The sequence below is a fragment of the Hyposmocoma kahamanoa genome, unplaced genomic scaffold (genome assembly GCF_003589595.1).
Source record: "Hyposmocoma kahamanoa isolate Upper Pololo Valley unplaced genomic scaffold, ASM358959v1 78, whole genome shotgun sequence".
Taxonomy (NCBI): domain Eukaryota; kingdom Metazoa; phylum Arthropoda; class Insecta; order Lepidoptera; family Cosmopterigidae; genus Hyposmocoma; species Hyposmocoma kahamanoa.
Window position 1 is genome coordinate 1,929,334 of NW_020653945.1, and position 24,241 is coordinate 1,953,574.

Genomic DNA, 24,241 nt, shown 5'->3' on the forward strand with positions numbered 1-24,241 from the left:
CTTTGGAATGGCTCTACTACATACCAACTGGCAACTGTGGATTCAATTAACAAGCGGCCAAGAGGCTTATAGGTGACTCGGAATTAGTAGTGGCGAAGCTGCAGAGTCTTGAACACACCCGTAAAGTTGCCTGCTTATCGGTATTTTACAGGATATATCGCGGAGAGTGTGCGATGGAATTACACGATTTAATTCCGCCTCCCCCTTTCCATCATCGGGGGACTAGGCGTAGGCTTGGCTTCCACTCGCATGTTGTGGATATTCCAAAGATTCGCACAAAGCGTTACGTTTCCATATTTATATGGCGAATGGCTATGGAGTGGAATTTCGCCTGCAGACTTGTTCCCTGAACGTTATAACTTGGACCTTTTCAAGGCGAGAGTGAATAGGTATTATTTGGGTGTGCATGCTCCATCGTCGACCTCATCGTCACTTTCCATCAGGTGAGATGGAGGTCAAATTGTGAATTTGAAAAAAAAAACCTATTTCTGCCGCCAATGCCAACTTATGTCTTAGGGCAACAGGCGCAGTGGCAGTGCCCCTCAGATCTTTGCGATTTAAAACTCTGAGTGGCACTGCAATTGTTCGTTCACGACTTGTTCGTCCCGTCACTTGATATTATAAAAAAAACCTGTATCGGAGGGCTCCGAATATACGAGTAAATCAATAGTATGAGGATATCCCGGGAAATACGCGCCGGTTAGCCACACAACCAGAAAACGTATTTCTCATCTAATATTTCAACTGAAGGACTTGACTTCATGAAATTACTTTAAAAAAAATTCATTGTACACGTAATTAGGCACAACATATCGGGGTAATTGAACATAGACGTCGTTATAGATAAAAAGTAGTAATTAGTATTTACAACTTCATTATCGCTAGTTCAATGCCATTTCGTTTAATGCTAACAAAATAAATATATTTGTCGTTAACCGGTAAACATTAACATAAACGCCCGTTGTCGCCTAAACATCGCTATTAATTGAAAATTAACATGTCACTACATTTTTATGTTTCTTTTTGTTTCTTTGTGTGTTGTGTAGGTATAAAGACCTATTAGTAATTTAGTTATTTCCTTTTGTACAACAACATTTTTATACATTGTAAAATAAATATTAGATAACTAGTCGATTAACGAACAAGACGTTTGACAGCCTCGGTGGGCGCTGAATGCAAGGTTCCGGGTTCGAATCCCGGTATGACTAATTTGGCAAATGAACTTTTCTAAAGTGGTTCTGGTACGGGTGTTCTGGGGAGTGCCTCTGGTACTCATAGTACAGCAAATTTCGTTTGAGACCAGGCATTTGGTGTGGTTGTCCGACAAATTAGAAACAATAATATTAAAAATAATAAAAACAGAAGCAAGAAGCAGAAGGTACAAAATTATACTTATACATTGTGTTACCTGCGATGACCTACGGCTCTGAGACGTGGTCACTGACCATGGGCCTCATAAAAAAGTTCAAAGTCACTCAACGAGCTATGGGGCGACCAATGCTCGGCATTTCTCTACGCGATCGAATAAAAAATGAGGAGATCCGTAGAAGAACGAAAATCACCGACATAGCTCAAAGAATTAGCAAGTTGAAGTAGCAGTGGGCAGGGAAGGAAGGTTCTCGAATGGAGACTACGAACCGGAAAGCGTTCGGTGGGACGGCCCTTTACTAGATGAACGGATGTCCTGCTAAGGGCGACGCGATGTACGTCGCGTCCGACCGGCTAGTCTGGAAATCTTTGGGAGTGGTCAATGTTCAGCAGTGGAACTCTTCCGGCTGGTATGATAATGATGAATTATACATACTAGTGTGCACGAAAGGAGCCTCTCCGTACGACGTAACATTTCTTTGTTGTACGTCTGGCGCAACCTGAGCAACCTAACGCCGACTGGCAAAGTCTTTCATCGATGGCAAGCATTATAGTGTGCCATCGATACGATAACAAGATCATACATAGTAAAGAAAACTTTGAGCAGTGGTCTAGTGGCAGAACGGATATTTTTATTTTTTATCTCACCTAAAAAAAATCTCGCCCTGTGTCGTGGAAGGCTGAAAAGTTCCTATTATACTGGCAGCATTGTCTCGCTGGACGGCGGAATGGACACTTGATGAACCAACCACGACCAAGAGCGGTGATCGCAGCCCCTGTGTCTGAGTTGGCGACCCAACTCTTTAAATAAGTCCCGAGCGTCCGAACTCCAGGGCCCCGCCGTTTCGACCGCGACCGGAACAAAGTCAGAATATTTTGCGTGCTTTAGTTTCGCGGCATTTTCAGCCGCGGAACCCGCCAACCGCGAAGTTTGTCTTAAGTGGGACGCAGCAAAAGTACTTACACATGTTGCGTCCCACAGAAGACAACGACCTTTTCGCCAAGGAAACGTCAACGTCAAACCGTCTGGTCTTTTACCGTCGATTCGGCTCAGACCCGGGGGCTCGACGCAAGCGACAATAGCCGATACCATCGCTCGTCGCACAATGTCGTTTATGGCGTGGTGTCTGGGCAAACGACTCGCACATCTCTGACAACTTAAACCATGGTGTCCATCCTCCATCGCCAATGTGCCACACACACAGCGCTGCGGCTCACACACCTTGCTTCCCAAATGTAATGCTACAGCTATCCTCAAAGAATTATAATCGAGAAGAGTACCCAACTGTGGAGACGGCAAAGCATGTAACTACGCTCCCGGATGCTTTTAATTGTAAGGTCGACGGTTTGAGCCTTATAACGACACGCCCCTTTCACTTTAATTTCTATGTTACGTGCATTAACTTGCATGTCCAGCGTGGCCTACGCCCTGTCTTTATGGATCAGTGTCCAGCAATGATGATGATGTTGAAGAAAACTTCATGGTTTTTTAAGACTTTCGTGCATATTCAACAAATGATTATGACTAATAACAGGCTTCTACTACACGGTCACAGTACGACCATAGAGCGTGTAACCGTTCTGACACATTGGGAAAACGAAACTAAAACACACCGTGATAAAAAATCAATAATTAATGACAAATAATTCGTAAAAAGTAATTAGTGACAACCATTCATGTTTTTTTTTTAGAAATGAGAATAAAATATATTTTCTATACGTCGCAGCGCTTGGTTTACAAGATATTGCACTTTGTCAAACAGAAAAAACCCATAACAAGAATGTATGACCCAGTTTGACCTTGTTGGCCGCAGGTATGATTCTATTCCATGTAAAAATATCCTGATTAAAATGTTATCTCGACAACAATATTTACTTAAAAAGTAATTTTACATCTAAAAGGCCAGTCTGGTCAAGCCGTACATAACAAGTAAGATAATCAGGTAACCAACAGAAGTATATCAAAATTTTGCAATTTATCAAGTGGAAAAAGCCCCTTGTTTATCAGGTAACAATAATGTATGAAGAAACTGATGCGACTGGAAGAGGCAAAAGAAGTTTGTCAAGAGCTTAGCAAGTGTATTGTCATGGTCTCTGCGTGGCTGAAATCTCGGCTACAATATTTAAAAAGTCACTTTACGCCTAAAAGGCCAATCTGGTCTGAAATAATCAGGTTAAACTAACGATCACAAGTCCACTGTGTGTCAGTGTGTTAACCACCGGACCAGCTGTACTGCCCTCAGAACGAAAAAAGGCAGAACTGCTGTATAAAGCACCCATAGTTGTGCATTTTTTCGTTACGAGGGCAGTGTATACATACAAGGCGGCTGTGCACAAAGATAATTATGAACCTGTATCGCCGAAAGAGGTAACTTTACAGGCAGAGTTTGCCAAGCATAATAAGCTTGCCGATAAAGTATAATTTCCAATGTACCGGTAAAAGTTTTCGGTTACCGGTAACCGACAAAAAAGAAACGCATTGTAAATTAAATGGTACTATTATTCCCAGTAATTCCATGTACTGTTTTACGTGGAACAATGTTACGTATGCATCCATTTTAGTAGCAGTAGAGCTCCTTGCGGAAGAGTTCGTCCAGGGTAGTACTGCCACCTTACCTATTTCTGCCGCCATGCAGTAATGTCAGCATTACTGTGTTCCGGTTTTGAAGGGTAAGGGTGTTGGTGAAATTACAGGCACATGGGACTTGTCAACTTATGTCTCAGTGTGGCGGGTGCAGCGGCAGTGCGCCTCAGATCTTTGCGATTTAAGGCTCTGAGTGGCACTGTTAATAGTGTTATGGACAAGCGTGAAGCTTATCATCAGGCGCACGATCTTGTTCATCCCGTCACTTAACATTATATAAAAAAAATCATTTTGTGGTCTTTTTGCACGAAAACGAAGAAAAGAACGTGTCAAGCTCGATGTATAAATATAAGAAAATAAAATAAAATTTGATTTTGTTTGAGTATCTTCTTCTTGTAATAAGTTTTAGGGAAGTTCCACTATCCACTAATTGCCAATTCAAATACCCAGTGAGGCACTTTTTCTTTATAATGTTATAGCTCCATCAACACCATCGACGATTCCGCAATGTCAAGTTAAGGAATACGCGCATTTTTTACCCAAAATTTGACCGGTGAATTTCGACAGAATTCACTGAGAAGAGAATCTACAACAATAGAGACGTGCACAGACTATTACAGAAATAAATTGTTATTTTTAATAAATTTACACAGGACATACACAAAGGGAGAGTGGACTAAAGTTAGGAGGAATAACTACTTTAAAACCTAGCAAGTGTCAAATACTTACTATGTTTTGAATTGGTTAAAGTGACTTAAAAGATTTTTGGGTGGTCACGAACCAGACTAGGTGTGTCTTACTAAGTTACGAAATCTCTGATAAATTGTAGAATCGAATTGTTAAAAAAATAATTTAAAAAAAAATGGTCTCTTAGTAAGATTTTGCTCTGGAGTAACCGTATGGATTTCCGTTAATAAAGTATTGAGTATTGATCTATAACAACATAAGATTGCCTGGAAAAATTGCTACATAGCAATAAGGCTGCCCGTTGCACATTAACTTACTACAACTATTATACTTAAGCTACTATATTGTATTTCAATTGTAATTTTATGCGAATAAAGAATATTCAATTTCATTTCATTCATAATTTATATAAAAATAAGTATAAATGATAATAATATTGCTTTACTATCGCATTAAGTAATAACCTGTAATGATTTTTATTTATTTTATTTTATTTTACATTTGTAGGGAAACTAACAGCTAGGTACAAGTACATACAAAAAAAAAAAAATACAGACGGCCAATTACAAGCTTCCACAGATAATAAATAAGCTTCATGTTTGGTCTGTGCACAATTAATGAGGAAAAAATTTAGAAAACAATATGATTAAAAAGAGAAATTCGTCCAAAGAAAAAGAAAAGAATTACACTCTAACAAGAAGAATTAAAAAACTTATTACTAAGAAGTCGTTTAAGTTGGTGAGGTGTGGTACAAAATAAGTCAATATCGTGCTGTTTTGCTATTTTGTTATAGTATTCACTCGCCCTAATGAAGTATGAATTTCGTCTGTAATTTACTTTCGTCAAAGGAACATGAAGTATGCTGGGTTGTCGAAAAGAAGCCACTGGAACACGTAAACCAATGTTACTGAGAAGCTCAGGACAGTCGACCGATAGTTCATAAGTGTTGGTAAATAAATAAAACAATTTAAACAACGAACGCATTTGTTCATATCATGAATTGTCTGTTCTCCAGCCGCTCAGAACGGATGTAGCAGGTCAAAACGCCAATGTCTATTTACCACAAGTCGATTGTTAGTTGCCTTATCAAGCGAATAATGAGTAATGATGTTTTACACTCAAAGATTACTTCACACACGTCTCCATAGAACAATAAATACAATAGAAGTACTTAGTTTGCGTGGTACTTGTGCCAACAGTATGCGAAGGTGTAGATACTGAAGCTCAGTCCGCCGTTTATACGTTATGATCGCGTGAATTATCTTGCGCAAAACCTCGAAAATCGTAGAAAAATTTTGCTAATTTGGCGTGCAAAAATTATAGTATTATCTATGGTGGCGTTTTATATCATCGTTAGGTGTTATTTTCTATAATTTTAATAAATTTTAATTTTATTGTAATATTTTTTGTTATAAATAAAAAAGGTAGACCTTATACCGTTGCAATATGGTATTTTCTTTTTCGGAGAACCAAGTATGTCGAATTCGCCGTGTGTCGTTCAGGTGTTGACTACAAAATGGCAGCACATTGATTGAAATTTCACTTTTGACAATGTTAACGCTTCTACCCTTGGCCAGTCAACCCGTGACCACGCGAGCATGTAACCGTGGTATACCGTAGTAAGAAGCCTGTAATTAGTAATAATAATTGAGTGAATAACCACGAAAGTCTTGCAATGTACAAAATGAACGTGTATGGTTCTTTTCTATCTAACTATATTATCTTCCATACCCCAAAGCTCTCTCACTACACTGCGCTCTCTCCCGGCAAAATTATAAAGATAAATTCATAATAACACGGGAAGTACAAATAAGCAACACTACTTATAATTAGATTGTAAATAAATTCGTATTTATGCAGTACATGTCCGGATAACGAACGAAAAACGTGGTTAAAGACAAAAAAAGCAGCAATTAGTATTTATGAGCGTCGTTATCGTAAGTTCAATGGATTCGTTGAATCCATTGAACTTGCGATAACGACGCTCATTTCACGGACACAAATATACCTGCCGTGTATCAGTAAACATTACCATAAAAGCCCGCGGTTGCCTAAACATTAACTGAAAATGAACAAGCTACTACAAGGCCTACTCCTTGAAAAAAATACCTACCAAATTAGTCAATTGTTGTTATGGGAAACGACAATAAAAAAAAAACTACTTCATTGATAATTGAAATTAATAGACAAACCATTTGGCACTTTTTTTAATCAACTTGTTATATTGAATTTCGTCAGAATAATATTGTTGAAATTAGCTCGTGTGCAGCGCGACATAACCATTACTCCCGCACCGCGCAGCTTCCTCAGGAACTGTCTCAGTTAAGCGGTAGGCCTGTACATTCTTAACTTCCGTCCTACAAATTCTGTTTATAACTGACCGTATTTAATTAGCAGTAGAGCTCATTTTGAAGGGCAAGGGTGCTGGTAAAATTACAAGCACATGGGACTTGTCAACTTATGTCTTAGGGTGAAGGGCGCAGTGGCAGTGCCCCTCAGATCTTTGCGATTTAAAGCTCTGAGTGGCACTGCAACTGTTATGGACAGGCGTGTAGCTTAACATCACGCGCACGATTTGTTCGTTTCGTCACGTGGTATTATTAAAAAAGAGACTGACCATGGGACCTAGCTAGATATCCTACGGTCCCTCCAGCCGCTTAGGTTATTGGAAACTGGAGAGACGTCGTTTTCGTTGCGTCTGGAAGTGAGCGTGACTTACAGCTCCGCCACCAACGAGGATTTGGTAGTGGACTCAGAGTCGACGGCTTACCGATAGCAAACCGCTAGGTGTGCAATGTGCAACGGGAAGTGAGCGTGCCTACGGCTGCGGTACCTATCTGGAAAATAGGGAGTGTAGGAGCCTCTCGAAGAAACGGATGAAGTCAAGTGACAAAGGTCAGTGACAACCCTGCACACTGGCTGATCTGGGGTCAGAACCTGAACTTGTAAGGTTCCTGTGCGCGCACAGGTTATGGTGCCCTTCTCGTATACCCTCAGGGTCAGTGGGGAGGTTCACTACAATCAAAACTAATGTAGAAAGATATGGGGCTGACCATGGGACCTGTAAAGTGCCTGAAAACTTACTTTGTTTCAACAGATCCCGGGTTCGCTTCCCAGTAGGATCAATTTGGGAATTCAACTTTCTAAATTGGTTATGGTCTGAGTGCACTGGAGTAAATTGCGTTGCTGTGGCACTCATAGCATTCAGAATTCCCTAGTCTGAGACAATGTGATTATATGGTACAATATTACTTTATTATTATACCTTATCATTGACTTACAAATAAATGGACGACGGGTCTAATACAAAAACCACGAAAAAAATGTCCCAAGTCAACCTATTTAAACGTAGTGACATGTAAAGGAATATGAAAAAGCCAAAACGTTGAATTTAAATTGTAATGTCATCGCAGTACTGTCTAATTTTGCTTGCTTCGCTGTCAGTCGAACAAACGAAGACTAAAGCGTGAATGACGCTCTGTATACGATTTTAACGCCCTATAAGCTCGGACACTTTTTAGCGCGGACCCGACGTCCATATAATTGTAAATCAATGTACCTTATCACGAGTTGAGTCAACCCGTGATTATGAAGCATGTAACCGTCCGAAATATCGGGAAAATAAAAAGAACTCATATCGTGGTGGTAAGAAAAATGTTATTAGTTATAATTTCTTAGTGAATAGCCACGAAAGTCTTAAAATGCATATTATTACCTTAGAAAAAGAAAAAATACGCGACTTAGGTCGCGGTTGGGCCGGGTATGGTGGTATGCAACACGCACGCCTATCCATAACAGTGCAGTGACTCTCAAAGCTTTACATCGTAAATATCTTAGGAGCACTGCCACTCCGGAGCTCCAGTGCGTCGAAATTATATATATTTAGTTTATTACGTTATATATTACGTTACGTTATTATATATATTTAGTTTATTCTACGTGTTAGATAAAGATGTATGGAAAGACGACACGGCTCCAGAATCCACACAAATTTGATTCAAAGTGTACTCCATAGCATTTAAGTTTATTTGAAAAGAGCAATCCCTAGAATTTCTTGCTCGTTCTTCTCAGGGAGGTCAGCGTAGTGAACGAGCAGTAGCTTAAATGTGACGATTTCAAGTGTAAATTTATTTTACCTATGGAATTAATAATCTTTGACTTTGACTATTAGTATATAATTGAGGCTATGAGCGCAAAATGGTGCAATCCACATTTAATTTTCTTTCCACAATGTTACTTTAAATGACACTAAAGTACATAATTATTATATATTTGGATGCTATTTTCATGTTGTATAAAAAATAATAATAATATATTAAGTGTGTAAAATAATTAATTTTATAATTATATCGTTGATGTTTTTAAGAAAATTCGCAACCGACATTTCGATAACTTTTTCAAAGGAGCCTGTTTTCGTTTTTCGCGACCGTTTTAAAATATTTACGTCCTGTTTTAAATTCAATTTTCAAACTTTAACTTAATTAAACTCGTGTTTCGTTCTTATATCGTTACGAAATTTAAAACACGACGTGAATTTATAATTATAATAATAATAATAATAATAATAACGCACACACTCAACAAAGGGCCACTAGGGAAACCCACTGTCGCGGGTGCCATGGACACACACATAGACAACCACAATGTACACCCAAATTCTCGAGAGAAATAAATATAGGCCATACAAATATTTCTCCCGGCCCGGGAATCAAACCTGGGTCCTCTGCGTGGCAGTCGTTCGGCCACTGAGGCAGTTAAATATTTTAAAACAGTCGTTAAAAACTAAAACATGCAAACGAGAAATGCATTCGTCATGTATTTTTAAATTACTATACTATACATAGTACGCAATAATAATTAAAATCTAATAGACTACGTTCATAATAACAAAGTCCACGGATAAATTATTGAACAACGAAATTAGTGAACATTTCAAATTTTTATTAACGAATGATTAATCACTTCAAGTAACGTAGAGACGAAATTAAATATTTGTCGAAATTAATCAATAAAACTGGATATTTTATTACAATAATATTCCGTTTTATAAACTTCATTTTTGATAAAGGATATAAAAATTAAAAAAAAAGCCCCAATAGAAGTTTACTGTTAACTCAAATACGCATACGCACACACTCAAAATAGCCCCGCACTAGGGAAGCCCGTGTCGCGGGTGCTATGGACAGACACATAGGCACGCAGTAGGGAAACCCTGTAATGCGGGTGCCATGGACACACACATAGACAACCACAAATTATATCCAAACTCACGAGAGAAATAAATGTAGGCCATACAAATATTTCTCTCGGCCCGGGAACCGAACCTGTGATCTCTGCGTGGCTGTCCAGCTTGATAACCGTTCGGCCACGGAGGCAGTTTGCACCTTTAATAAAAAACCGACCTCAAAAATTTGTGGAATTCCATCTTATTTTATTTACTTATTTATTTGCATTTCAGGGGATGATAAGCTTATACATGTGAAATTACCCTGTAAGGGTGTAGCAAAGTTACAATGTAATTTAAATACATTGCTTAAACGTAGTTAATTAGTTTAGATAATTAATTATATTATAGATCTTATTAATAAACATAATTATTACATAATATTTTTATCTTAAAAATAATTAAATTATTATTTTTTATAATCATTAAACATTTTTATTACTATGACATTTAATTTAATTTCGTTTATTGCAATCCACATTTTAATAAACTTAGATACATACATGTGATACCCTGTTAGGGCGTAGCAAAATTTAAAATTAAACCTAATGATACAATTATTTTAACATATATTATAATATATATTATTCGTACATTTATTTTATTATTATAATATATATTATTCGTACACTTATTTCTAATAATAATTTTTACTGAATTGTATTTTCAATCATTACCTAAATTTCATATAGACATGAAATCAATTTCAAATACATTTATCGCCAAAAAATTCAGACATATTATAATAGGTTTTTTTGTTTAGAAAGACCGTATCTTTATCCAAATTTTTGATATATGTAATTTGGGATGTGGTTATATACTTTTATTAACATAGGGTGTGGTGCGCATGAAAATAATTTTAGGCTAGAGGGAGGAAGCTTGTTATGGTAACGATTATTATGTCTTATTAATTTTGTCGGAGATTATAAATCTGCGTGTTTTTTAACGAACTTACTGGCTTTAAAAATGTATAGACACGTCAGAGTCAGTATGTTAAGTTTTGTAAAATACTGTTCACGGGTACGGTTGTTTTATGTTGGTTATTTTTTTTTTTTTTGTAGAACAAAAATTTCTTGACAATACGGCTGTTTCCCCACAGTATAATCCCATAGGCTAGTCGCGAGTGGGCAAACGCATAACAAGCTGAGGGCCGTTTCTAGGTCAGTAACACGTTTCAGTTGAATAACAGCATGTATAAGTGAAGATAAACGGCTAGATAACTTTTGAATATAGGGTTTCCAATTTATGTGTGTATCTATTTCAATACCCAACACAGTTGCCGAATCTACCATTTCTAATTTGTTTGATTTATATATGTATATAGTTAATATCCAAAGCAATTTTTTGGCGGGGTTTAAATTGAATTATTTTTATTTTTTCTAAATTTAGTTGTAGGTCATTTTGATCGAGCCATTCTGTGAGTGAATCCAATATCGCATCTAAGTCCTTCTGTAGTGAATTTGTGCAAGGCAAAACAACAGAGACATCATCCGCAAACAGTATACTATGGAAAGGAATTGAGTGAGGATGGTCATTTACGTACACAAGAAACAGAATGCAGCCCAGCACGCTTTCCTGAGGAATAGAACCAGTGATAGAGACGACATTTGATCTGACATGCCTGATTTCGCCTGTATGAAAGTTAGTGTTTTCAAATTCAACGCATTGGGATCGGTCGGTTTGAAGGTATGATTGAACCCATTTAAAAGCTAGGCCTCTTACACCAAGATAATAGAGCTTGTCGAGTAATATCTTATAATTTACTCCATCGTATGCCTTACTCATATCGAGTAACAAACCCACCGCATATTCTTTGTTGTTAATTATGTTTAATATTTTCTGAACGTACTTACGGCTAGGACCGTGGTTCTATTTTTACGGAAACCATATTGGCTGTCATGGAGAACTTTAAACTTTTCAAAAATGCAATGAGTCATTTTGATATCGCAGTCTCTATTACTTTGGCCGATGTTTGGAGGCAGTTTGCATGGAGGTGCAACCTTTTGAACGTTGTTTTGTCTTCTTTTTCTGTTTGATCATCATGTTTCTTCATATGGTTGCAATTACGAATGTACATAGATGTGAATATAGAAAGAGAATAAGTTATAGTTTACTACGCACTTGATCAAATAGTGACTGCTTACAAAGTAAACAGTGATAACAAGTATGTATTAATTTATGTAAATAGTTTTTTTTTTTTCAGGAAAAATAGTAAAATACGTAATATAAAAAATAGAAAATGAACTGGCTATTCTTGAGAAAGTCACAAATCTATTAGGACACATTTATTCGAATTTCATCGTGCTCAAGCCCGGTCGCCGCGCGGAGACCGCGTTGCCACCGCGTAGCGACCATCATGGCAAAGTACGTTCTATTTATTAACCGACTTCAAAAAAGGAGGAGGTTTTCAATTCGACTGTATGTTCTTTTTTTTTCTTTTTTTTTTGTATGTATGTTACGCGATAACTCCGGTATTTGTGAACCGATTTTCATGATTATTTTTTTGTTGGAAAGGGGGTACTTCCATAGTGTCCCATTTCATTTTGAAGGAATTCATCCACCTCTAAGGGTGGCTGTTCACGCATGAAGATTCATTTTTATAAATAGCGCCTAACTTTAATTTAGGAGCAATTACTTTTAGTAGTTATTTAGTTGATTTTGCTATTTCTCCAATTCAAGGCGTTTTTCCCTCGATATACTTTGAGTAGTGTCGTAGTAAGAACCTATTTTTATTATCTCCAGTATCAAGTCCTGTATAGTGGCGAACTAGGGGATATTTCAATGAAACTTAGCAAATAGACGTAATTCCACGTACTTTTGAGGTCGGTTTTTTTAGTACTCTGTACTGAGATTATTTAGCTTTTACGTTTTAACTTAAATGAGCATCCCGGGCGTGCGGGCGAGACTGGTTTGTCTTTGGTCTACGCGGCGACTGAGGGGCGTTGTATTGCATTACTCAGAGGAATTGAAATGTTGTTGCCTAGTAAATAGAATTCAGATTTGCCATTAATGTACGTGAAAGTGCGGTAACTGGGCTGTCGCCGCGCGAAAACTTTCGCGTCATGTACCTAACCGGGCGCTTAAGGAGTAATGTATACGCTTCTATAATATTCCTGTTTAAATTTTCTATTTACGAAGATATCTAGTAGCAGTAGAGGTCCTTGTGTAAGAGTTCGTCCAGGGAAGTGCTGCCACCTTACCTATTTCTGCCGCCAAGCCATAATGTCAGTATTACTGCTTTCTGGTTTTGAATGGTAAGGGAGCTGGTGAAATTAAAGGCACATGGGACTTGTCAACTTATGTCTCAAGGTGAGACGGGCGCAGAGGGAGTGCCCCTAAGATCTTAGCGATTTAATACTTTGAGTGGCACTGGACTGTGGCTGTTCTCCACCAGATGCACGGCTTGTTCGTCCCGTTACTTGTTACCATGAAATAAAGAAGTATATTTGATAAATTAAGTTTATTGTATGTCAGAATGTTGCACCATCCCGATACTCAATTACTCTATGTGAAATTACTCCACTAGATTTGTTATAGGTAATTATTAATACACAGATCGAATACTTAGAAAAAAAAATTCTTCGATCCGGATTAGAAACCGTCTCCTAGCAAACCGTGCTTGACGCTATGTCAACTGTACAGGGTGTAATCGTTAAGACTCAACTCACACTGGCGTAGAGTTGAAGCGTCGCGATGCGTCATGTTTTTCAACTACACCGCCTGGCAGAGAACGTGTTGACCCTTAGTGTGCCCAAGCGATTATTCCATAAATATAAGAGATATCAAAAAGCTTTAAACTGACATCGAAAATACGTTACATGGTTAGTAAATCGACATCAATAACTTTTAAAAAATAAAACTAGAAATATCCAAAATTTTAACATTAAACGCTCCCATACATTTAATATGACAATCGTAGAGAGGCTTTAGTTTTCCTTATTTAGTTGAAGCACACAGAGAGCGGATGCGGGTTCTTAATATGTCTTTATCGTAACGTCGTATCTAATAAACACACTGAACTAAAAAAACAAAAATATCTTTATTTCATAGGTAAGAAGAAAATTACACTAGAAATCGCCACTTTGTACTCTTTCGTAAGGCAGATTCCCTCAAGGAAAATTAATATAGTAATTTAAATGTACGTACAGAAACAACCTGAAAGAGTTAAACGGATCACTACCAAGGATTTCTGTCATCCAAGTACCTACGCAGAAGTTGTAAAATTAAATGTAGTATACAGTTTTTCTTTTACAATAGTTTTAAACCTCGTAAATAGAAAAGTTTGAAAATCAACCGGAATCTTTTTATATACGTAGATAGAAGCATACATATTGCCCCCGTAAGTGAATTTGTGACATTGTGACGACGGATATCAAGACAATTAGTTTATTTTTACTGGCTGCATTGCCAAATTTCACTGCCATTATTATACAATAACGCACGAGCACGAGGACATGTTTATCCTTTTGGTCCTACCAGTAAGAGCATGAGAAAACGACCCTAATTCCGTGTATTTATATGGACACAGCGAGTGTGGGCGCGTGCGCACGTCCCGCACTCGCTCTCTGAGTTTCACATTGATCCTCACTTCAGCACGTACTGTGGTAGATTCTCTCCCAAGTCACGCCCTTCTGGCGGAAGACTTCAGTAGCGCCCTGAGCCGAGGCCCGTGCCCTATTGGGCGCCCTCAGGCCCGCGACTTAGTTTTAAGTTTAGTTTGTAGTTTATTTTACGGGTCACGAGCCTTCAGCTCGCCCTTTTCTTCCGGTGGCGCAGTCAAGGCCATCAGCGGCCAACTATAGTGTCCTTCAGAAAAAATTATAATAAAAAAAATAAGTTTCATGCTCTATAGTGACGTGCCGTTACCGAGGAAAATTATAAAAGCAACCGCTATCAACTTAGCGTACTATCCGACGCTAATGCGGTATTGTAGTTTGCTATGAACTCAATGAGGCTTAGCGAATTAGTAATAAAATACGTGATTACGATTTTTTCCACGTGCTTTCGCGTGATGCGGTGTTTTATGTAAAACATCTTTCAAACTCAAGAATCACTGTCGGCAAATTAAACTTATGACAATCTACTAGTGGTAAAATTATCTGTACAGTACCTACCTAGGTGCTGCCTATATAACGCGCACAACGTGCACACACACAAAGACAACCACAAATTACACGATACAATTACAACAATAAATTAGAGAAATATATGTAGGCCATACAAATATTTCTCACTGCACGGGAATTGAACCCGGGACCTCTGCGTGGCAGTCCGGCATGGTAACCGTTCGTCCACGGGGGCATTTACATGAGTATATTTATCGCAAAAAGCTATGCTATGTACCGGAATGAAGGTCAACATTTTTATAAAATAAATAATAATAATGTCAGACAAACACACCAACTGCCTGGTCTCAAATTAGTGGTTGTTTGGCACATTATTACTAAGCTACTTTTAAGCAATAATGTGAGCATTACTGCTTGGGACATAATCCCCCGAGACATAAGTTGACAAGTCCCATATGATAGTAATTTCATCAGCACCCTTACCCTTTAAAACCGGAACGCAGTAATGCTCGCGCAGTAATAAGTACTTGGCGGCCGAAATACGTAAGGTGGCAGGACTTCCCTGGATGAGCTCTTTCATAAGGAGCTCCACTGCTACTTACTTTTGTATTGTTTATACTTTACACAATTGACATAAAGTTCATTATGCTATGGTTACAAAAGTTTACTTCCATTCCATTCCGCAGCAATGTAAATTGAGCCTGAGTCATCGCCCTTACACTGTTAGGACAAAAAATATATTTTTCCGTATGTATTTAAACTGCACCGACATTTTGCTATTGAATAAAATATTTATTATTTATAAATGTCGTAGAACGTTCTCGTACATAAAAAATCGTAAATATTAATCAGTGTTGACGGACCACCGTGGTCGTTTTAAAAACAAACTCGAACAATAGCCGCCGCTCAATTGTTGCGTAGAAAGTAGTCAAGTAAACATTGTGTTATTTGTGTTCAATAACACTACGAACAATGTATCAATGTGCAAGATTCCCGTGGGCTGACTGTATCAGTGAACAGCTGTCGCTGATCATCAAGCGCTTTTCATCGTTCAATAATTCGAACCCCCATTTTTAATCAATACAGCGTCAAACGAATATGAATTTATGTAATAATAATATATAGACTTTTTGTGGCGGGGACGCCACACTGGAAGCCGTTCCGCATAATTACAGAAAGCTGTACGCCACGTACGACTGTTCTATTACCGGAGTATATTAGTAATTTCAAACTATGTTAATAAAAATCTTAATTTCAAATTATCTTATGCTTCTAAACTATCTACCATCTTCAAGGATGTTTGCAGAAGCAGAGCAACGAAGATGATAGATGTCAGCCAAAAATATTAAATGCAACTACTTGTGACTGTATATCAGGGATGCCGAAGATGTGATGACATCTGCAGATGTGGATGCGGAATTGCGGATGCGATATTTACATCTTGCAGATGCGGAATATGAAAAAAATATCCCGTATAAGTAAATGTGGATCATACCGTGTGCCGTCCTTTATGCGACTAGATCTGGGCAATCTTGAATGTGAAGTCAATGTAAACTTAATATTTTTTGTTTTAAAAACAAACAGGCCGTTGCCTGCACCCTGCACTAAACACTGCCGTATTCTCGATCCCTGATAGGCTAATTAGCACTAGTATTCAGCACGCGCCTTAACTAGGCCCTGCTTCCGACGATCTTATCGTAACCTGCAAAACATCGGTGTCCGCAAAAACTCTAGATCGATTCATTCGATCTGGACGAAGCAGATAGTTACAAATATGCGGTTGATCCGCAGTTACGGATGCAGATGCAGACGTCTGCGGCATTCCTAGTGTCTATATATCCATACCCAGAACTAACGGTCTCAAAACAGCAGTGGCGGAGGGTAGACATTTGAAAAAGGTAAGCCGATGTAAATGATAGGCAGCAAATGTTGAAATGTTAGATATTTCCTGTCGAAATTTACAACTAAACTAATCATTTTTTAGGCAAGCCAGTTAAGTAATAAGTTAAACAGTGGTAAGACACCTGAATTAATCGAAATTTACCTAAACACCAAGCAAGTAATACACAATACATAGAGTCGATGATATTTATAGTTGGTCCAATATTGTCTGGCGTGTTTCCACTTGAACGTAAACAATAGGAGTAATAATATACTGGACCCTTAAAAAAGTAATTGTATTTTTAACCGACGTCAAAAAAAGGAGGAGGTTCCCATTTCGACTGTATTTTTTTAGTATGTATGTTACGCGATAACTCCAGCCGCCATTTGTGCACCGAATTTGATGATTGTTGGAAAGAGAGTACCTCAGTACTGGTCCCATAAAAAAACATATTCCACTCCTAAGGGTGGCAGAGTAACGAATGAATATGGTTTCGCGCACTTCCCGGTAACCGATTTCCACAAAACTTGGCAAATATATGTATGTAATTCCACATACTTTTGAGAGCGGTTTTTTTTATTACAAAAACGTTATAATTATGGTCAATGATAATTATAAAAGAGGCGTTTCGGTGTTATCTTGTTTTGTCCACGATGGAATAACAGACATACTTTGATACTTTTCAGTATCTATAGAATCATTGACTTACCAACAAAGAATCATTTAAAATTTTGAGTTTTATTTGTTTTGTAAGTTACAGAAGTTACATAGCTCCACTTTTTTTTAATAGTATCAAGTGACGGAATGAACAAGCGCCTGATGGTAAGCAACATGCCTGTCCATAACAGTGGCAGTGCCACTCAGCGCCTGTCACCCTGAGACATACATAAATAGACAAGTCCCACGTGCCTGTAGTTTCACCAGCACCTTTATCCTTCTAAGCCGGACCGCAGTTATACTTATATTACTGCTTGGCGGCAGAAATAGGTAAGGTGGCAGTACTTCCCTGGACGAACTCTTTCACAAGGAGTTATACTGCGACTAAAGTGTGAACAAGAGTGTGTGAACTATCTGAGGGTCGTATTCTAGAACTGTACTCAATGCTCAAGTTAGGATTGCACTGGAAACACAAGCACTGGAAACACGACCCTAATGGCAGGGACTTGAGTATGATTTTGAGTGCTTTAAACCATACTCCAATCCTGACTTGAGCATTGAGTAGAGTTCTAGAATACGACCCTTAGTTTGTTTGAAATATATTTAATTTGTGCCAATCTTGATAATCTGGAATAATAATTTACCTTGTAAATTCTAAATTTTATAATTTTAAATTTTAATCAAATTGATTTCAATTATTTTTTTGTGAAATTATTCCACTAGTTTGTTATAATTATTAATACAAAGATAAAACACTCAGAAACCGTGTCAGACGCTATACCAACTAAGCCGCGGAACGAACCAGCGGACCTCACGAATTTTTCTATGTGTTTGCGTCGTATCTTTTGTACTTGGTTTTTTCAACGTCTTTTTAGTCGTAGCGCCATCTATGGGATTTATAATTCTGTTTATCAGATAAATTGGCCTGAAAATTGACTACCTTAAGCAAAGAGACTCGAGTCCGTACTAGGTAATAACTAGGCCGGTAAAACACTCTCGTGGCCCCTTTAACGTTATATTCTCCAACCTACAAGTTGGAGAGAAACCCAATGGGTCGACATTAGACCCTTTGGGATCATCGAGATAGAACATTAAATTTTGAACACAACTATGTATACCTATAACTTTTTACCGTCAACATTGTAAATAACATCCATTATTGATAAACGACACAGGTATAGAACTAGAGGTGGGCGTGTAAACGAAAAACACTTTAAAAAGTTTGCTTTTTAATATAAGCACACAAGCACGCTTATAATTTTAAATTGTAAGCGTTGCTCAGTTCAATACGTAATAATTTAATTCTTTACATTGTGCCTAACAGTCAAGTCCCGCCATCTATGGTACTCAAACAAATTAATTCGTCAATGTGAATAACTATGATATCAATATACTCAATACACAATATTTATTGTTTTCCCAAAAGAGTACAATGTAGCAGATGGAAACGCTAAAATTAGAGGTTTGGGACCCGGTAGGACACAGCAAAATACACATTTCAATTACTTATTGAATAGGCGCAAAATAGACGCTTTGTCGTCGAGTTGCGGATACCAGCCCGTTGCACCAAGTACCAAGTACTTATTGAATCAAATTAATAAACATTTCAACAACAAAATAGAACCCCTAAAAACTATACAAGAAATATTTTTTTTTTTACAAGAAGACAATACAGTATGTCCACTTTTAGGAATGCAATAAAGATTGAGTATTATTGGGAAATATAAAAAACTTGTGTTTAACAAATCAACCTACTTATCTCAAAATTTTAGTGGCCTACTCTCGTTTTTCGCCGTCAACATAATGTTGCCAGCTTTTCTTAACATAAAGTCTATGGATTATTGAGATTTTTCTGTAAAATAAGTCTACTAGATTTTTATGATTATTAACACAAAGATCGAACACATCGAAAAATTGCATCGACCCGGTGGGCCTTGAACCCACGGCCATGCTGCACCGTAGCATTGCTCTTACCAACAGAGCCACAGGTTTAAGTCCCACCGGGTCGAAGACATTTTTCTATCTGTTCGATGTTTGTATTAATAATAATGGGCTTAAACGTTTTTCGAAACAATTTAGTAACCTTAAAAGTAAAATGCGTTTAAGTGAAAAGTCCTTTTTCTCAAACATGCTCGGAAATGTTTGCATTACTTTCAAAAAACGAAAACGGAAAGTTTGTTATTTATGAACCATGCGGTTTCTTCCCGGCCAAAGCCTGCAAAATAACTATGAAAATCCATTACTGTCCTATTCTCTAAACTTTTAAATCTACCTACTAATAATGAACTATGTAAACAGGCGAAAGAAAAACTCATACAGCCAACTGCCCAGTGTTCATAATGGTGAGAATTAAAAATACCTATCTGTACCGCTTACTTAAAAAAAATAAAAATTAAAATGGCGGTAACTTATAAAAGTATTTTGTTTCTTCGTCTCTTTTTTTGTATTTGGCCGCGAAAATGAAGGCTAACGAGAAGAGCAATAACGAAAATACAGTAATAGATACACATTCAAACACATCACCAGAAGTTCAGCGAACTATTATTAATGTGTTTAAACAATAATATATTGTTTTAGCAATTGTCCTAATACGTCAAATAACTTTTAATATTAATTAATATTTTTATTACTTTTTCTGTCCTCTTTTAGTCTTTTCTTATTTCCTCACATAGTTTGAGAAAAATTCTATACATGCCTCGCCGGAATAAGGGATTGCTTGACTCGCATTAATAGAAGGCCTTGCTGTAGCTCGTCCTTGTAACTCATACTCGTCCAGCAATCCCTTACTTCCCGATCTCTGCAATAACGTACTATTACAAGCACGTTTATTTAAAAGCTTTATATAAATAATGATTATCAAATCAGTTTTCCTTCTCTATATTTTATATAATACGCTCGACCTCTGCATAGACCTTAAAATAGCTCAGGTACATTTCATGTATTACATAAAGAGTCTTACCGATCGGAACAAAGCAGGTTCCTCCTCTCGTCAGACCGGTACGGGTATAGTTTCTTGTGTGCATCCCGCTGGACCTTCGCCAGGTATACCTGCCAATAAAAATGCAGTATAACAATTATATCCAAGACTTTGCAACGTAAAAACAACTCTCTGTAAAGCAGGATAAATTACAATAGAATAGAATATACATTTATTGCAACGCCACAACACATATATAAAAAAAATATAACACAGACAAGCAAAACAAAATAAAAAGAATTTAATAAACATAATAAAAAATACAATAAAACAAAAAAAATCTACATAAAATAAGACAAAACTGACAAAAAGCAAAAAAACCAAAATATAATGTATAATATACTACGCTAAAATATCTGCAATCAGTTTCAAATTGTATAAATGTACCAGATAACTACACCAACTACCTGGTCTCAAACTATGGAATTACCCGTATTAAGAGTGTAAATAAGTGTGATGACCTCGGTGGACCTGGATGAGGAGGGTTCGATTCCCAGTAGGACCAATTTGGGAAATAATATTTTTTTGTATTTGTTTATTTTATCCCACAATAATTTTTTAAATGCAAGGGAACAGAGCGTAGAAAAAGCATTGAGAGAGGCAGGCGCCTAAACTAGGAAAATCCTGTATCTTAGGACTCCCGGTCTCCACCTCTTGGTTGAACAATGAATTTTTCTAAATTGGTTCTGGTCTGGATATTCTGGGAAGTGCTCCAGAGAGAAAACTGCCCCCGTGGCGGAACGGTTATCATGCCGGACTACCACGCAGATGTCCCAGGTTCGATTTCCGGGCCGGGAGAAATATTTGTATGGCCCACATTTATTTCTCTCGTGAGTTTGTACCACGCATAGATATAAGAATACTACGCCGAATTCCCAGACCAGAACCAATTTAGAAAAGTTTGATTCCCAACTTGGTCTTCTCGGGAAACGGACCCGGAACCTCTTCATCTTGAGCATACAGTGCAAACCGCTAAGATCACGATGCGCTAAATTTCTTTGTGGGATCAAACTCAAATAATCTATATTTCATATAGGTAAACAAATTACATAAATATTGACTAAACTCATTATTTATTAATACAAATAATCGAACACAAAAAAAGCCCTCGATCTGGCAGGACACGAACCTGCGTCTGTGCCAAACCAGGGTAAACGCTCTAAAAACTGAGGTACATATCGTACGAATTCCTCTAACGGCCGTTCACTATATTCGATCTGTGGTTGAAGATAGATAGCTATCTTCGCTCGTTAGTAATTATCAATTTTTTAAACATATCCCTAAAACTGAGACAAGTGTTATCTATCTTCAGTAAACAGTGGATAGACTGCCTATACACACCCTCTCTTTCGTGTCGTTTAAAGCAGAATCTTAGGAAGGGCTTTGTTATAGATCTTTTGTATTGGGTTTTTTCGGTTTTATCACCGTAGTCATTTTCAATTTTTCACGAATTTGATTTTCGTCAAATTATAAATAGCATATATTATTTGCCCGTGGGTCCCAGTGCTATTCATCTGTACATAATTTTATCCAAAAAAATAATAGACTGTCTGGGAAACCCAAGGGCCGGCAGCTACAAGGGAATGCTGCCAGTGTCTTGGGCACATTGCCGCGGGGACCCAATTTTATTGATATAATTTAAAAATCCTAGTTTCACTTTCTAGTATTTAAGCTTGTATTGTACCTTACCTGTATATTATCAAAATAAAAAGTTGGCAATACGCAAATTACATCCATTAGTGTTATAAGATAAGTGACGACATAATCATGATGTAACGGAATAGACAAGTCACCTGGCATCCGGCATAATCGGTGGTAAGTATTACCATTTAAAATACAATGCTAAGTTATAACATTGTTAACTATTAAACAATGGCAGTTTGTATAAAACCAAAATAGCATCACAATTGAATACACAATTGAGTTAAAATACTAAAGAAATTCCAATAATTACTAGAATTCATTATAATTCCTTTATAATATAAGCATCGGCTTGAGCCGGTCAGAAAAAGCGCAATAAGGGCGAAAAAGACGTTGCTTTCTAAAATGATTTTTTTATTGTAGAATGATTTTCGAAATACGAAGATCGATGACGTGGTAATTCCATTACAAGGTTAAGGTGGAGATGGGCAGCAGTGCCAGCTTTACCTATGGATGTACAGCGCACATGGGTGCAGAGACTTAAGAGGCACGACAGGGCGGGGCTGCGAGGCACCCGGGCACTACATGAGCTAGACCCGGCGCTGATGAGCGGGACATTGTGCGGGGCTAGATAATATGGACGATGGACTAAAGCATCACATATTGTGCTCATGAAGAGCGAAAAAGCCAGTAGACGATCACACGCGACCCAAAGTGAATCTTGGCGTCCGACACTATGAAGCGCCATTCTTCTTTCTTCTGTGCCGCTTGTTTTCAATCGGATTTGAAGCTCACACAGGTCATTGTGGACTTGGTCGATCCAGCGACAATTAGGACGTCCAACCGGCCTTCTGCCACTCGACAGCCCCAGATATGCTCTCTTGACTGCATGATCTTCGTCCCCTCGACGTGGCCAAGTCGGGCTAACTTGGTCTCTCCCATGATGTTAGCCTCGCTTACTAGATTCTCGATCTCCAGATTTTTCCTTAACCGCCAGGCTCCATCTTCTTCCCTAGTTGGTCCCAGAATCTTCCTGATGATTTTCCTCTCCGCCACTAAGACCTTGTTCTCCTCCTTCAACGTTAGCGTCCAGGTTTCGCACCCATTTAGCAGGATTGGTCTAATAACTGTCTTATAGACCCGAATCTTAGTTCTCCTAATAATTAGCTTGGACACCAAGATTTGGTTAAGGGATGCTAAATAGCTCAGTGCGTTTTGGATTTTTTATTTGGTTGTCAATGCCTCTGGTTGGTATTGGCCACTGTGCATTCAAGATACTTAAATTTATCCAGTCCTCTGTAGATAGTTTCATTCACGATCAGATCTTTTCTACGTGTCCTCGTGTGTTTGTACTTGCACTTGTGGAAATACTCCGTCTTTTCTCGACTAAATCTAAGACCAACCTTCAGTCCCTTTTCTTCAAGTGTTTTAGTCATGGCCTTAATTTCTCACTATAGTCTGACGATATCATTAGGTTTGCGGGATCGCGCTAGATGCGGATGGCGCAGGACCGAGAAAATTGGAGCAATAAAGAAGAAGCCTAAGTCCAGCGGTGGGCTAATGTTGATTGAATATGATGATGATGATGAAATTTTTTTCCGACCGGCAACCTATCAACCTATCGACCGGGAATGGCATTAACCATTCCCGGTCGATAGAACCATTCCCGGTCGATAGGTATGGTGTATCTTATGTAAGGAGATTTTGTTCTCAATATGGCGAATGGCGGCTGGTTGTCTATTCCGTGACGTCATTACTATATTTTCGCTTACATGACACTTAAATTACAATTTTGCCGACAACGAAATTTATTTACATCACAACTTTGAACATGAAATTGGACATCAAGGTCTTATGGCTCAACACTGCAGTGTGAGCGATTAAAAAAATTCGAAAATTTTGAGACGTACAAACCGCTAGATTGGTTATAGCATCTAGTTTCACAGTTTAGGGACATGCAGCATATTGCTTTGGGTAATGTCGCCGATATTAATAAGGAACTGTGTCCGGCAAAAACGTGCGGTCAGGACAATAGTGTCTTGAGAAAGAAATTTAAAGTACAGTACATTTAATTAATGTTAAGAGGAATAGTATTTTTTTAATGAAAAATAGTGATAAAACTAACATTAATATGAGGAATAAAAATAAACTGCAA

At 37.8% G+C, this 24,241-nt stretch overlaps 1 protein-coding gene across 1 annotated transcript in view; it reads right to left on the reverse strand.

The window, feature by feature from the left end:
• LOC113233032 overlaps positions 1–24,241 on the reverse strand; it is a 56,646-nt gene that overhangs the window by 16,085 nt on the left and 16,320 nt on the right. Inside the window, exon 3 of the mRNA XM_026467977.1 lies at positions 20,428–20,516. Within this exon, the coding sequence (XP_026323762.1) occupies positions 20,428–20,516 (89 nt within the window). The remainder of the gene's footprint in view (positions 1–20,427; positions 20,517–24,241) is intronic.